The sequence below is a fragment of the Myotis brandtii genome, unplaced genomic scaffold (genome assembly GCF_000412655.1).
Source record: "Myotis brandtii unplaced genomic scaffold, ASM41265v1 scaffold134, whole genome shotgun sequence".
NCBI classification, from domain to species: Eukaryota; Metazoa; Chordata; class Mammalia; order Chiroptera; family Vespertilionidae; genus Myotis; species Myotis brandtii.
This window is the reverse complement of record NW_005354756.1, coordinates 1,716,226-1,730,318: the sequence shown is the minus strand read 5'-3', so window position 1 is coordinate 1,730,318 and position 14,093 is coordinate 1,716,226. Positions and strand designations below refer to the sequence as shown.

Here is a 14,093-nt window from a genome sequence, read left to right as displayed (position 1 = left end):
TTTTGCCGCCGTCCCCGCCTCTGCGAGTTTCGGTTATCCACGTCGACCCGTGGCACTTGGGGGGGGTGTTTTCCCTCTACGTTCTTTTTCGCTGCACTGAGCCTCTTTGCCTGTAAACAGCAGGACCTTGTTAATGTGGAGAGATTTTAATTAGTTTTGCTTCCCCCCCCGGCCCATTTTAGGTGTTCAGGCGCTTCGTGGAGGTTGGCCGGGTGGCCTACGTCTCCTTCGGGCCTCATGCCGGGAAGCTGGTCGCGATCGTAGATGTTATCGATCAGAACAGGGTAAGTGTAAGGAAAGAGTCACAACTTCCCGCGGCAGTGGGTGGTGCGCTGTAATGACCCCGGAGGTAGGAGGGCTGTGGGTGGGCGATGGCGGTATTTTAGTTTGCGGGAAGCAGGCAGGGCGCTGTAGGGGTTTTCAAGCACAGGTTTGAGTTGGCCAGTGCCACTGGGTTTGGGTATTACCTCTGCCGCTTACACTAGCCAGCACCTTTAACTATGGCTAAAACATTGGTGAGGGTTAAATGAGTTACTGTATATGTATAAAGGGAGTTTAGAACAAGGCAGGCATGTAGTATTGAGAACCACAAACTTAAGGGATTGACCAGAGGCTGTGAATGAACATTAAGTTGTTTGTTGGGAATGTAAGGATTGAAGACTTATAATTGTCAAGTAAATTACATGTAGTTAGGTAATAGGCTGAACTACTGCTAATAATCGTTTTTTTAAAAAAGCATTTAAATAGTAGGACTTGGATTTTGAAAGGACATGTTATGCAGACTATCCTTTTGAATGCTGTTAGGTTTTGCACTGAGGTCTTGATCTTATGTATTCTAGGCTTTGGTTGATGGACCTTGCACTCAAGTAAGGAGACAGGCTATGCCTTTCAAATGCATGCAGCTCACTGACTTCATCCTTAAGTTCCCACACAGGTAAAACCCACCTCCCAGCTTTGCTTATGCTAGAGCAGCGGTGGCCAACCTTTCAGACCTCATGGACCACCGGTTGGCCACCACTGTGCTAGAGAACATTTTCTTGGTTTACTTAAAAAAAAAAGTTTTTGTTATTTTACTAGTTTTCCCTTGAGAATATAGTGGACAGTTTTGAAGAATGGAAGCAATTCAGAAGAAGAATTTCCAGTGTAGTGGGCGGGCATTGTTTCCCTTTAAATGTGCTGTGATCTTTCAGTTCTCTGGCTTTGCCTGTGTGCAGATTTGCCATCCTCTTTTGTTTGTACCTCTCTCAGGATTTACACAGCAAAGACCTTTTTTTTTTTTTAAGGAATTCTGGTTTCCTGTTTATATTTTAATCACTTTTAGCTCCAAGACAAAAATACGAGTTCTTGTCTCTTCCAATACTCGTTATCCTTAGTTGAATGTTTCCTATGTGTCAGAAGTATTTAACAGCCCTAGCTCGTTTTGCTCAGTGGTAAGAGTGTCGGCCTGCTGATGGAAGGGTCGTGGGTTCAGTTCCCAGTCAAGTGTATGGACCTGAGTTGCATGCTCGACCCCTGGCCCCAGTAGGGCCAGTACGGGAGGTGACCACATCAGTGTTTCTCTACTGCCACCCTCCCCTCCAGTCTCTCTTTAAAAAAATCAATGGCAAAAATATCCTCGGGTGAGGATTTTTTTAAAAAGTAACATGCATCATTTTGTGACAGTTACAAGGAATTGAGAAAACCATTAATTCTTTCTTGACATGCTTGATGTATACTATGGACGTTAACTGCTGTGTTGCTGTACAGTTATCCAACTGCACTGACAGTTGTAGTGGGACACCCACTGTAACTACTAGTTTACTTTTGAAGTGTACTGGGTTTTACTGGGTTTATTGTGTGTTTGAGATTATAAGACATCCAAAGATGTGGTGTGCCGGGTGGTATTTGTTCTCTAGAGACAACTAGAGCTAGAAGTACAACAAATAGGAAGGGTACTTTGGGGATTATTTTGCTTATGCTTTTTAACCTGAGAGGAGGTATCAGTTCTGCTTTTCAGAGGGCGAAAAGCTGCCCTTGGGTTTGTGTTGCTTCAAAGCTGATTTCTTCATCTCTAGTCTTGGTTCTTTCTAGTGCCCGCCAGAAGTATGTTCGACAAGCCTGGGAGAAGGCAGATATCAATACAAAATGGGCAGCCACAAGATGGGCCAAGAAGATTGAAGCCAGAGAAAAGGTAATAACTTACAGTCATTTGAATTCTGACCTTTTTTGGAGGGTTGGAAGGTGGTATAAGAGAGTTTTGTGTTTTGTTTTTTATAGAAAGCCAAGAAGACAGATTTTGATCGTTACAAAGTAATGAAGGCAAAGAAAATGGTAAGTTTTTAAAATTAGTACAGGATTATGTTTTAACCCTAAACTTATTTATATGGTAATTCTGTTTGCCCATGCTTAGTAGAGCAAAGTTGATTATATGAGGGTCTTAACGTTAGGGTTTTCTCTTAAACATATATACATATATGACAATAGTTTCTGTATGCATGTTGTAAATATACTTACATTGGCATTTTTCAGAGGAACCGAATAATCAAGCTTGAAGTTAAGAAGCTTCAAAAGGCAGCTCTCCTGAAAGCTTCTCCCAAAAAAGCACCTGCTGCTAAAGGTGCCGCTGCAGCTGCTGCAAAGGTTCCAGCAAAAAAGGTGACCACTGCAGGCAAGAAGTCTCCAGCCCAGAAGGTTCCCGCCCAGAAACCTGCAGGGCAGAAGGCAGCGCCTCCAAAAGCTCAAAAGGGTCCGAAAGCCCCAGCCCAGAAAGCACCTGCTGCTCCCAAGGCATCTGGCAAGAAAGCATGAGAACACGAGGGGCTACTATAAACGTATAATAAAGGTTCTTTTTAACACACTGGCCCATCTGCTTGCTGTGGGTGAACGTCTGCTGCGGGGCAGGGATGGCGAAGGATATTGATAGTAGGAAGGTTGATGTCATTGTTAGAAAATCAGTTCCTTTGTCTCATTCTGCCTGCTTTCAGGTAGTTTAAAGCCATCACACTAAGTGGTAACGAGTTAATGTTCTCATGGGAAATGATGATTAGAACATCAGGTGATTTTTTTTCTTGTACAAATATATTTTCCATATAAACATATAAAATTCTAGCAGCTTTGGATGCTTGAGGGTTTAATAAGATATATTCTAAGTTCGGTTGCCTATCATTTCTAACCAAGAGCTGATTTCCTGAACCTGACTGGGAAGTGGACAGAATCGTTTTTGGCTTGGTATTAATAGTCAAGTGATAATAGTGTAATAGCTTCTGTGATAAAGGAAATGCAGTCAGTTTTGGGTTACCTGGCCTGTGTGAGGGTTTAGGAGTTGTCTAGAGAATTAAAATTAAACCCCCCCTTTTTGTGTGTGTGCCACAGAATTTAGTCATTTATTTGTGCCATGAGATAAAAAAGGTTGAAAATCACTGGTCTAAACCATCTAAGTGGTGGTAGTGCCACTTAGGCCTAAGTAAGCCATCTTACTGGTGTCTTGGTTTTACTGCTCTTGGGTTCATTTTCTGGTTTTCAGTTACTGCATCCTCTAGTGTTTCTTCTAGTTAGGCTTCATGAGTGATAGACTTGGCTTACTTGTCTATTATTTTGTCCTTATATGAACTATTTCTTAGAGCATTTTTCATGTGTAAATGTATGGGTTTTATACTCCACAGCAACCAGTGCAATTCTGACACTTGACTACCAAGAGGTGTAGAGGTCTGCTCCCACTTCAGATGCAATCACAAGTCCCAGGCCTTCTGAGGCTTGATAACTGACAGGGACAGCTCATAATAGAACTTCCTGTTAACAGTTTATTAGAAAGGTTAAAACTTAATAGCCCTTCCCACTTACAAGGCTCCCGCTGCGGGCGGGCTGGCGCAGCCACAGAATCCCGGCAGCTCTGGCACACGGAGCAATGACCCCCTCGCTGCCTGGCAGAGCAGCCCGTAGTGGCAAACGCCAGAGAAAGCTGGGTAAATCACAGGATTGTAACTCGACGTCCCGGAGGATGGCCCTGCAGGACCCGAACCTGGGGCCGGCAACGGCAACGTTCTGCGAAAGTGGGGACAGTGGTCTCTGCGGCTGGGATAGGGAACCATAGAGGCGAGCGGCTTCCCAGCTTTCTAGAGAGGAAACGGTGCACGCACTTCCGGCTGGGCCGGCTGCGCTTCCCTAGAGGACCTAGGTCTCGTTCCCACGCTTCCCCTGCGCCTGCGCCGGCGGGTTAGCCCTCAGGGCAGGTCCGGGCTCGCCTCCCGGGCTGGCTAACAGGTTTGTTTCCAGCTCTGCCTTTGGGGTGAGGCGGTGGCGGGAGGAATGGGGCCCGAGGCGAAGAGAGCACATTCGCAGGGTGCGAGGCAGCGTTAATTTTACCCGCGCCTCCTTATTTCTCCTCAGTCTCACCTCTAGAACCTCGAGGGCGACATGGTCCAGGCCACGTGGCACCAGGTGAGCCAGCATCCTCTCAGCCTCTGTGGATCCCCATCCTTCCGATGTGTCAATGTCAGAAGCGTTCAGACCTGTTAGGAGTTTACTCAAGCCAAACTGATCATTGACAGGAAGCAGAACCTCAACAGATCGAGAAAATGCTCTGGAACATGGTAGTTTTGCACCTTATTTTATACATTACAGCCAAAAGAGAAGGCTTATGTGGGCTAATTGAAATCCATGGGTGATAGATTAGTGAGGCAGCAGAAAGCAAGGGGTGTGTGGGGTACAAGTTAGTTAAGGTCTACGTTTAACATGATAACTATGAGGGGATCTGTTGTCTCTACTGGTGCCCGCTCTTTGAGGAGTCCAGAAAAAGAGCAATTACTTTGTTATTGCAAAGGCATGTTTTTCTGGTATGTTATCTTAGATGCAAAAAGACCAGAGACAGCCTTAATTAAGGTGAGGATTGACCTTTGTTAGGGAAAAATGCCTTAGGCATGACTACGCCATACACTGCTTTTAGTTCAAAAATTTTAATTTAAAACCATCCCCATGTGGTTACTTGAGTTTGTAAGGTTGCCACGCAGGCCTCCCCTGTGCTTGTCAGGTTTAGTATTTGGTCCCTTTTTGTCCACAGATGTCAGGAGAGTAGGTGTCAGCTCTGCATCCAGACCTTGAGTTGTCTGGCCCAGTGGCTTCCATTTTGAATCTGTCACAATTGGATGTGTTTGGAGAAGAGGAGGAGTTGAGGGGTGGAGAGATGAGAATGCCCAAACTAAGATAATTGCAAGGGGGAAAAGAGTATGGAGGGATTGACTGGGATAGATTTGGCATTGAGGCTGAAAAGTAGAAATTAACTGAAAAGTGGAAATTGCAACACTGCATACTGTGAAGACCCCTTTCACCCCATCCACAAGATTGTTATCCTTGGATAACACAATTCTAATAATTATTTTGTAGATCCCATTGGATTTTCTACATAGACATGCCATCTATGAATAAAGAGTTTTATTTTTTTCTTTCAAGTCTGGATGCCTTTATTTATTTTTCTTGCCTATTTGCACTGGCTAGAACCTCCAGTTCAGTATTGAGAAGAAGTGGTGAGAGCAGCTGTCATTATTGCTGCTCTTTTTGCCTTTGTCTTTTTTCTCTCTGTGTTTCATTTGGTATTGCCATGCCTTACATGCACTTCTCCCTTCCCTGCCCCAACCCGTGCAATTTCTGATTTGCCGTTAATTCCATGAAGTATATTTTTCATCTCAGACATTGGAGTTTTCATATCTAGAAGTTTGATTTGGATCTTTTAAAGAAATATGTCTTGTATCTATTTAACTTTTAAACATATGGTATACATTTATAATAACTACTAGAGACCTAGTGCACAAAATTCGTACACTGGAGGGGGGATATTTTTCATCTCAGACATTGGAGTTTTCATATCTAGTTATTATAAATGTATACCATATGTTTAAAGGCCTAGTGCACAAAATTCGTACACTGGAGGGGGGGTGCTCCCTCAGCCTGGCCTGTGCCCTCTCACTCTCACAGTCCAGGACCCCTCGGGGGATGTCCACCTGCCGGCTTAGCCCCGATACCTGGGGATCGAGCTTAAGCTTGCAGTCAGACATCCCTCTCGCAGTCTGGGAACCTTCGCTCCTTACCGCCTGCCTGCAGCGGAGGCGGGAGAGGCTCGCACCACCACTGCTGTGCTCACCAGCTTCTGGCTGAGTGGCACTCCCCCTGTGGGAGCGCACTGACCACCAGGGGGCAGCTTCTGCATTGAGTGTCTGCCCCTTGGTGGTCAATGCACATCATAGCGACCAGTCTTTCCACTGGTCCTTCTGCTGTTAGGTCAATTTGCATATTAGGGGTTTATTATATAGGATTTTAATGTTCTCTGTTAGTGAATGCCAGGCATTGTTCCCTTCAGTCCTTTCAAAGGATCCTTTCCCTGGCTTTGGGTCATTTACTTACAGCCATGCCTTGATCAGTACTCTGTTAAATTTTCTAGGGGAACCGTCTGCAGGTGACTTGTATTCTTTTCCTGTTCAGCTCTTTCCTCTGCTTTTCTGTCCTATAAATTCCAGCTGTCTTGGTCCCCTCAGACTCTACCACGATCTGCCAGGCTCTGTCTCAGTTTGCCCTCCCTGCATTATAGCCTGGAAACTTCCAGCGTAGTAAGCTTGGGGAATCATGGGGCTCACCTCTTTGTTTCCCATGTCTCAGGAATGGTCTTTCATTGCTTGATAACCAGTATCTTAAAAACTGTTGGTTTATGTAATTTTGTTCAGGCAGGAGGCTAATCGGATCATTGAATCCCTGTAGATGAGAAATGGAAGTTTTCCCTTAGCATTTTGAAAAACATTTCCCTTACTTTTGCCATGTAGTGACTCCCCAGTCTTCATGTATGTGTTGTTTTTCCTTCTCCAAAGCCTTTAGGATCTTTTTCATGTTCTCATTTTTCTGAGACTTCCCAATGGGGTGCCTTTGTATAGATGTTTTTCATTCATTGTCCTAAATACTTTGTGGGCCCTCCCTCCTCCCTGGTACTTTTAAACAGAGAGAATATTTTACCACAATATCCTGAGCTCATCCTTGGTCCTGTGGTGTGAATTGATCTCCTTTTGGTTTGCTTCCCCCTCTGCCAGCAGTTAAGATTCAGCTTTCTCTGCTTTTCTAACTTAGATACCACCCATCCTTAATTTTCTGCCTTCTAACATTTTGTTAACACCTCCTCGTGGGCCATAGGAGAGAGTGGAAATCAGTACAAAAGTGTTGTGTGTGGGCTGTGTTTATACAGATGCCCCTGTGCATGTGCACACAAGGCCCAGGTAGGGGGAAGGAGCCAGAGGGACTGACAGGTACACAGAGCAGGATATGGCAGAGTCAGCGCAGAGATCCACAGGGGATGACCACAGAGGGGTGCAGTGAGGAGGGCACTGCTGGCTGAGGGCTGGCCCCTGTGGTGGGGGAGGGTGCTGGCTAGCTGTCCTGGACTATACCACCTGACCCAGTGGGCCTCTGCCCCTGTACTTAGTCTCCACTGCCCTCACACAGGTGTGAGCCGGAACCTGTTGTTTCAGGAGCCGGTGAGCTTTGAGGACGTGGCCGTGTACTTCACTCAGAATGAGTGGGACATCCTGGACCCTGTGCAGAGGGCCCTCTACAGGGAGGTGATGCTGGAGAACTATGCAAATGTGGCTTTCGTGGGTAAGACATTTCTTCTCCCTGTTATTGTCTGCCTCTACCTTTTGAGCATCCTGCCCTCTTTCTTCCTTAGACTTTGTGGGTCTCTAAACACCCTCATGGGCAGTTGCTCTAAAGGCTGAGCTCCCCAGAAGCTACTGGGTGGGGAGAGCCCTGGGTTCCCAGGTTTTGAAGTCGGCTGTCCCTCCAGCCCTGGGAGGGGCTCTGCCTTACGCACGGTGGGAAATGAAGGTTTCTTGGGAGCTCAGCAGAGCCCCTTTGTGTCCCTGTCCTCCGATGAGTGAGGGATGATTCCAGGACTCTCCCCCTTCTTCTCCCGTCTCGGCGGTCTTCCTCTCACCGAGGGTCTCTGTTCATCACTTCGCTCTGTCTGCCCTTTTATCCATCCCAGTCACTTGGGGGAAAGCTCTTGGTCTTTTGCCCTAGTTAACAGTCTTTTCTGTCTCCCCGTCTTGATGCTCTTTATGGGAATGCTGCCTGGCCTCACTGCCTCTCCCCCACGGAGTCTTCATCCTAGGGGGGCTCTGCTGCGTGGTGATCTTTGGTGCCCTTTTCTGCACAGACTGGAAAATACCCACACGCTCGGCAATTTAGATCCACCTGCTCCTGTTTCCCCTGCAGCACAAGTCTTCTGTTTGCAACATCAGGGGCTGACGGCTGTGTTTTCTTTTTGTGATTCCAGGGGGTGAGACCAGAATTGAGAAGGAAAAATCCGCTCCAAAGGAACACGTTGCCAAAGAACCAGAGTCCCGCAGACTGACACTGGCAGGGCTGCCAGGGAATGTTCCCCAGGACCTTGATCGTGGGAGCAGCCCAGGGCAGCAGCACAGCCACTGGGTAGTTACGAAGACAGAGTCAGAGAGGAGAAATTTCACTGATGGGTCATTCCAGTATCGTGAGGCCCAGGCTATTGAGAGTGGGGAGAAGTGTGAGAAATTAGCAAAAAACATTAGCGTCGACACACAACTCACTGCGAATCAGCCAGTTCCTGGTGGTCAGGTACCTTATGAATGTAGAAAATGTGACAGATACTTCAGTCGAATGGCCGACTTCCACCGACATCAGAGATGTCACACTGGCGAAAAGTCTTCTGAATGCAAAGAATGTGGGAAAGACTGCAGATGTAACTCATATAACTCACTACTTACTCGGCACCAGGTAGTTCACACTGGAAAGAAACGATTTAAATGTAAAGAGTATGGGAAAGGCGTAAGTTCAGACACAGCCTTGATTCAGCACCAGAGAATCCACACTGGAGAGAAGCCCTATGAGTGTAAGGAGAGCGGCAAGGCCTTCAGTAGCAGCTCCATCTTCCTCCAGCGCCAGAGGTTCCACACGGGGAAGAGACTCTATGAGTGTGAAGAGTGTGGGAAGCAGTTGAGCTCCAACACAGCCTTGACTCAGCATCAGCGCATTCACACCGGGGAGAAACCTTTTGAATGTAAGGAGTGTGGGAAGGCATTCGTTCAGAAATTCACCCTGGTTCAGCACGAGCGAGTGCACTCTGGTGAGAGACCTTACGAGTGTAAGGTGTGTGGGAAAACCTTTAGCTGGTGTGGAAGATTCTTTCTACATAAGAAACTCCACACGCAGAAGGCATCTGTCCAAGAGGAGGACTAGCCACAGCTGGGCTCACTGCCTCTCCTGGTGTCTCCCCGTCTTCATGTTTTTTGTCAGTGTCATCACTGTTCTTCCTGGACTGTGCTCATTCTTTTTTCAAAAAAATCCTCACCCAAGGATACGTATATTGATTTGAGAGGGAGAGGGAGAGAGAGAGAGAGAAACAGCGATGTGAGAGAAACAGTGATCGGTTGCCTTCCGTATGTGCCCCAACTGGGATTTAACCCACAACCTAGTTATGTGCCCTGACTGGGAATTGAACCCACGACCTTTTGATGTATGGGACCATGTTCCAATCAACAGAGCCACCTGGCCAGGGCTGTACTGTACTGTGCTAATTCTTAACTGTATGCCTCTGTTCCTACAGCTCTGCGTAACTGGAATGCCCACTTCTCTCCTGTCCCAGTAAGATGTTTAATTCAGACTCTTGGCTTCCCCAAATTCTCTGAACCCTTGTTTCCCCAACATGAACTTTCTTTACAGTTAGGAAAGACAAAAGAACAAACCTCAAAACTTACAAACATGAAAGGAATGTAAGTTTCTAGACTGGAAGGCTATACTAAGTGCCCAGCAAGACGGATTAGAATACCAGGTTTGAAGAGATCCTAAAAAGTATTTAGAGAAAGAAAAAAAAAAATCAGGTATAAAAAAAAAAAAATAGCATCCCATTTCTCAGTAGTAACCTTGAAAGTTAGGTGACTACAGTGCATGCCTTCAAAATTCTAAGGGAAAATCATTTCGTCCAGAATTAAAGACATTTCAGACCCTTTAAATCTTAAAACTTTTTTTTTTAAATATATTTTATTGACTTTTTAGGGATTAGAATACCAGGTTTGAAGAGATCCTAAAAAGTATTTAGAGAGAGAAAACAAAAAATCAGGGATAAAAAAAAAAAAATAGCATCCCATTTCTCAGTAGTAACCTTGAAAGTTAGGTGACTACGGTGCATGCCTTCAAAATTCTAAGGGAAAATCATTTGAAAGACAGACAGAATGAAAGACATTTCAGACCCTTTAAATCTTAAAACTTATATGTCCCATGTATCTCTCTTCAGATGTGCAACATTAAACAAGGGGTAAACCAGAAAGATAAAGATATATGGACACCTATTACAATATGATTATTAGAAGTCTCCCAAACTCACCAACAGAGGGGCCTTGTCCATTGGAGCCATCTGCATCTAGGACATTGTAATAGAGTTCAGGCTTTCAGAGACCTACCTCGGGTGCAGCCCACCCACACTACTTATTACTCTGAAGTTACTCTTGACCACTCAATTGCTGTCTGTGCCTTTGCAAAAGTTGGGGTGTGTGTGTACTCTGAATCAGATGCAAGATGCTATCTGTCTTAAATTTATCCATCTCATTGCTGTTCCAAGTGACCTCACAGCCGGGAACATTTCTTAGCAACTTCATCTAGTTTTTTTTTTTCCACTCAAGGAATTAGCTACCACTTTTGCAGACAGCTTGACGGCCCACTGCAGGAAGCAGAGGGCTAAGTTACAGAAACTCGATGCTAATTTCTTTATCTGTTTTTTCCACTCAAGGAATTAGCTACCACTTTTGCAGATAGCTTGACGGCCCACTGCAGGAAGCAGAGGGTTAAGTTACAGAAACGATGCTAATTTCTTTATCTAAAATAGGGATGACAATCTACCTCATAGTTCTGTGTTGAGGATTAGCTGCATTAATACATGTTGAGGTGCTTGGCACAGTGACTGGAGCATAATAAACAAAAATGTTATTTATTGGAATGTGATTGATATGTTTTGACTTACGTATACACCAATGAAACAATCACCAGAAGATAATAAACGGCCAAACCTCCCAAATTTTGCTTATGCCCCTGTAATTCTCTCTCCTGGCTCCCCACAGGTAACCACTGATGTGCTTTCTGTCACTTTGTCTTCATTTTTCCTTTTCTAGGATTTTATATGAATGTTGTCACACTAGGTACTTTTCTCTGGTCCAGTGTCTTTCACTTGGAATAATTATTTTGCGGTTCACCCATGTTGCATACATCAGTGGTTCATTCCTTTTTATTTCTGAGTAGTACCTCTCCTGGCTCCCCACAGGTAACCACTGATGTGCTTTCTGTCACTTTGTCTTCATTTTTCCTTTTCTAGGATTTTATATGAATGTTGTCACACTAGGTACTTTTCTCTGGTCCAGTGTCTTTCACTTGGAATAATTATTTTGCGGTTCACCCATGTTGCATACATCAGTGGTTCATTCCTTTTTTTTTCTGAGTAGTATTGCACTATGGATATATCACAGTTTGTCCATTCACCTCTTGATGGCCATTTGGGTTGTTTCTAGTTTCTGGTTGTTACATATAAAACTTTTGTGAACATTTGTGTTCAAGTATTTGTAAATGTATATGCTTTTATTTATCCTGGTAAATGCCAGGAGTGGAATAGCCAGGTCATAGATAGGTATATTTAGGTTTTTAAGAATCTTCAGAATTGTTCTACAAAGTTGTGGCATTTACATTCCCACCATTGTATGAGAGTTCCATTCCTAATACATCTTTGCCTGCACTTGATATTTCATTTTAATTTTAACTATTCTGATAAGTGTATAACGCTATCTTATTGAGGTTTTAATTTGCATTTCCCTAATGACTAATGCTATTGTGCATATTATCATGTGCTTACTTACCTTCCATATGTCTTCTTTGGTAAAGTTCATATTTTCTGCCTTTGTTTTAATTGGGTTTTCTTTTTATTGATATGTGAGTGGTCTTTATATACTATTGACACAAGTCCTCTTTCATAGATGTGATTTCCAAATATTTTCTCCCTGCTTGTGGTTTGTCTTTTCATTCTCTTAACAGTAGCTTTTGAAGAGCAGATTTCAATATTGATGAGGTCCAATTTTTCAGTTCTTTTATGGATTGTGCTTTCAGTGTCATATGTAAGAAATATTTGCCTTACCCAAGTTTATAAAGGCTTTCTTCTATTTTTCCTTCCTGTTTTTATAGTTTAAAGTTTTACATTTAGATCTATCATCTGTTTTGAGTTAAATTTTGTACAGGGTGTGAGGTATGGACCTAAGTTCCTCCCCCCTTCCCTTTTTAAATGGATCACCTATTGTAGCACCATTTTTTGAAAGCATGGTTCCTTCTCTTCTGAATTGCCTTTGCACCATTGTCACAAATCAGTTGTCCCTGTCTGTGTGGGCCCAGCACTAGATTCTGTTTTGTTGCACTGATCTATTTGTTTATTTTGATGCCATTAACATACTGCCTTAATTGAAGCCATGTAGTGTCAGTCATTCTACTTTGGTTTTTGCCAAAGTTGTTTAGGCCATTCTAGGTCCTTTGCATTTCCATGTGAATTTTAGAATCATTTTGTCTATTTCTACAAAACACATTCTGGGATTTTGTATTGAATCTATAGATCAGTTTTGGAATAACTGACATTGTAACTATTTAGATAGTCTTTTGACTCGTGAACATTGTAAATGTATTCATTTATTTAGATCTTAATTTCTTTTAGCAGTGTTTTATTCATTTATTTAGATCTTAATTTCTTTTACTGTTTAGGTCTTTTATATGTTTTCTCAGATTTATGTCTAAATATTTCATATTTTTGATGCTCTAATAAATAGTAAATTACTAATTTTCATTGATGGTATACAGAAATATAATTTTTGTATTTTGATCTTTTAGCCTGCAAGACTTGTGAACATTGTAAATGTATTCATTTATTTAGATCTTAATTACTTTTAGCAGTGTTTTATTCATTTATTTAGATCTTAATTTCTTTTACTGTTTAGGTCTTTTATATGTTTTCTCAGATTTATGTCTAAATATTTCATATTTTTGATGCTCTAATAAATAGTTAAATTACTAATTTTCACTGATGGTATACAGAAATATAATTAATTTTTGTATTTTGATCTTTTAGCCTGCACCCTTGCACAACTCACTTATTAGTTCTAGTGACATTTGTAGATTCCATAGGCTTTTGTAACGTTGACAAAGCCTTTTACGTCTTTTCCAATTTTGGATGCATTTTCTTTTTCTTGACTTATTGCATGGGCTAGTGGCTGGGGATAGTGTGTTTTTCTGTTCCAGACTTTAATTTGATCCATGAGTAGATTCCTTGACAGCTGCAAAGACTAAGGTTTCCCATCTCTCCTGATTCACCTTGCCATGTAGCTGCCTCTGGGTCAGTGCTTCCTGCACGCTGTCCCTCTGGTGAAGCTGTTCTGGGAAAGAACAGGACTAAGCCATTTAATATAAGGCATGTCCTGTACACACAGGATGCCTGGCAACCTTAGTCACCATTATTTTGGTTGTTAAATGAATCTGTTCCAAAGGTCCCCCACAGGCCTAGGTCCTAGGAAGGAGGGGGCAGGTGGAAACAGAGACATAGAAGCATAGGACAGACTGACAACTTTCAGAGGGAAGATGGGTGGGTAAGTGGGTAGAGATTAAGCAAAGAACTTACATGCATAACCCATGGACACAGACAATAGTGTGGTGAAGGCCTGGGAGGAGGTGTGGGGTGGAGGGGGTTAATGGGGAAAAAAGGGTGACATTGTAATACTTTCATCAATAAAGTTAAATATAAAAATGAAAAGGCAGGTGGGAACCATGGTTTAGGAAACCCAAGCAGGATCCTTGGCTTAGGCCCCTAAGAGATGACAAACAGGAGCCATCCCCTCCACACCTGCACAGCCCAGGTGACCCACGGAGTAACGGCGGCCGACAGCCGGTGGGGCAGTCCGTTACCTGCGGCCCCACTGGGCCTAGAGGCCGAGGTCTGAGCGCAGCGAGGCTGTATCCGAGCCTGGACACCCCTGTCCCAAGCCTGCAACAAGGGTCGCAGCTGGCAGGGGCCCCCCACCCCGACCAGCGCC

The 14,093-nt window shown here is 43.8% G+C and overlaps 2 protein-coding genes across 3 annotated transcripts in view; both read left to right on the top strand.

Annotated features, from left to right (window-relative positions):
* The window catches only part of RPL14 (ribosomal protein L14), a 3,480-nt gene extending 641 nt beyond the window's left edge, over positions 1–2,839 (top strand). The window contains exons 2-6 of the mRNA XM_005860407.2: positions 183–284; positions 840–934; positions 2,071–2,170; positions 2,257–2,310; positions 2,509–2,839. Coding sequence (XP_005860469.2) covers positions 183–284; positions 840–934; positions 2,071–2,170; positions 2,257–2,310; positions 2,509–2,787 — 630 coding nt within the window. The 3' untranslated portion in view covers positions 2,788–2,839. The remainder of the gene's footprint in view (positions 1–182; positions 285–839; positions 935–2,070; positions 2,171–2,256; positions 2,311–2,508) is intronic.
* Positions 2,840–3,431: 592 nt separating this feature from the next.
* ZNF620 (zinc finger protein 620) lies at positions 3,432–9,374 on the top strand. Of its 2 annotated transcripts, XM_014534911.1 has the most exons (4): positions 3,432–4,239; positions 4,366–4,416; positions 7,482–7,608; positions 8,288–9,374. In XM_014534911.1, exons 2-4 carry the CDS (start codon positions 4,393–4,395, stop codon positions 9,223–9,225), a joined length of 1,089 nt encoding a protein of 362 aa, XP_014390397.1. In that variant the 5' UTR covers positions 3,432–4,239; positions 4,366–4,392; the 3' UTR covers positions 9,226–9,374. The 2 variants fall into 2 exon arrangements, with proteins under 2 accessions (XP_014390397.1, XP_005860467.2); XM_005860405.2 differs by lacking the exon at positions 3,432–4,239 and having other exon boundaries at positions 4,246–4,568.
* The last annotated feature ends 4,719 nt before the right edge of the window (positions 9,375–14,093 follow it).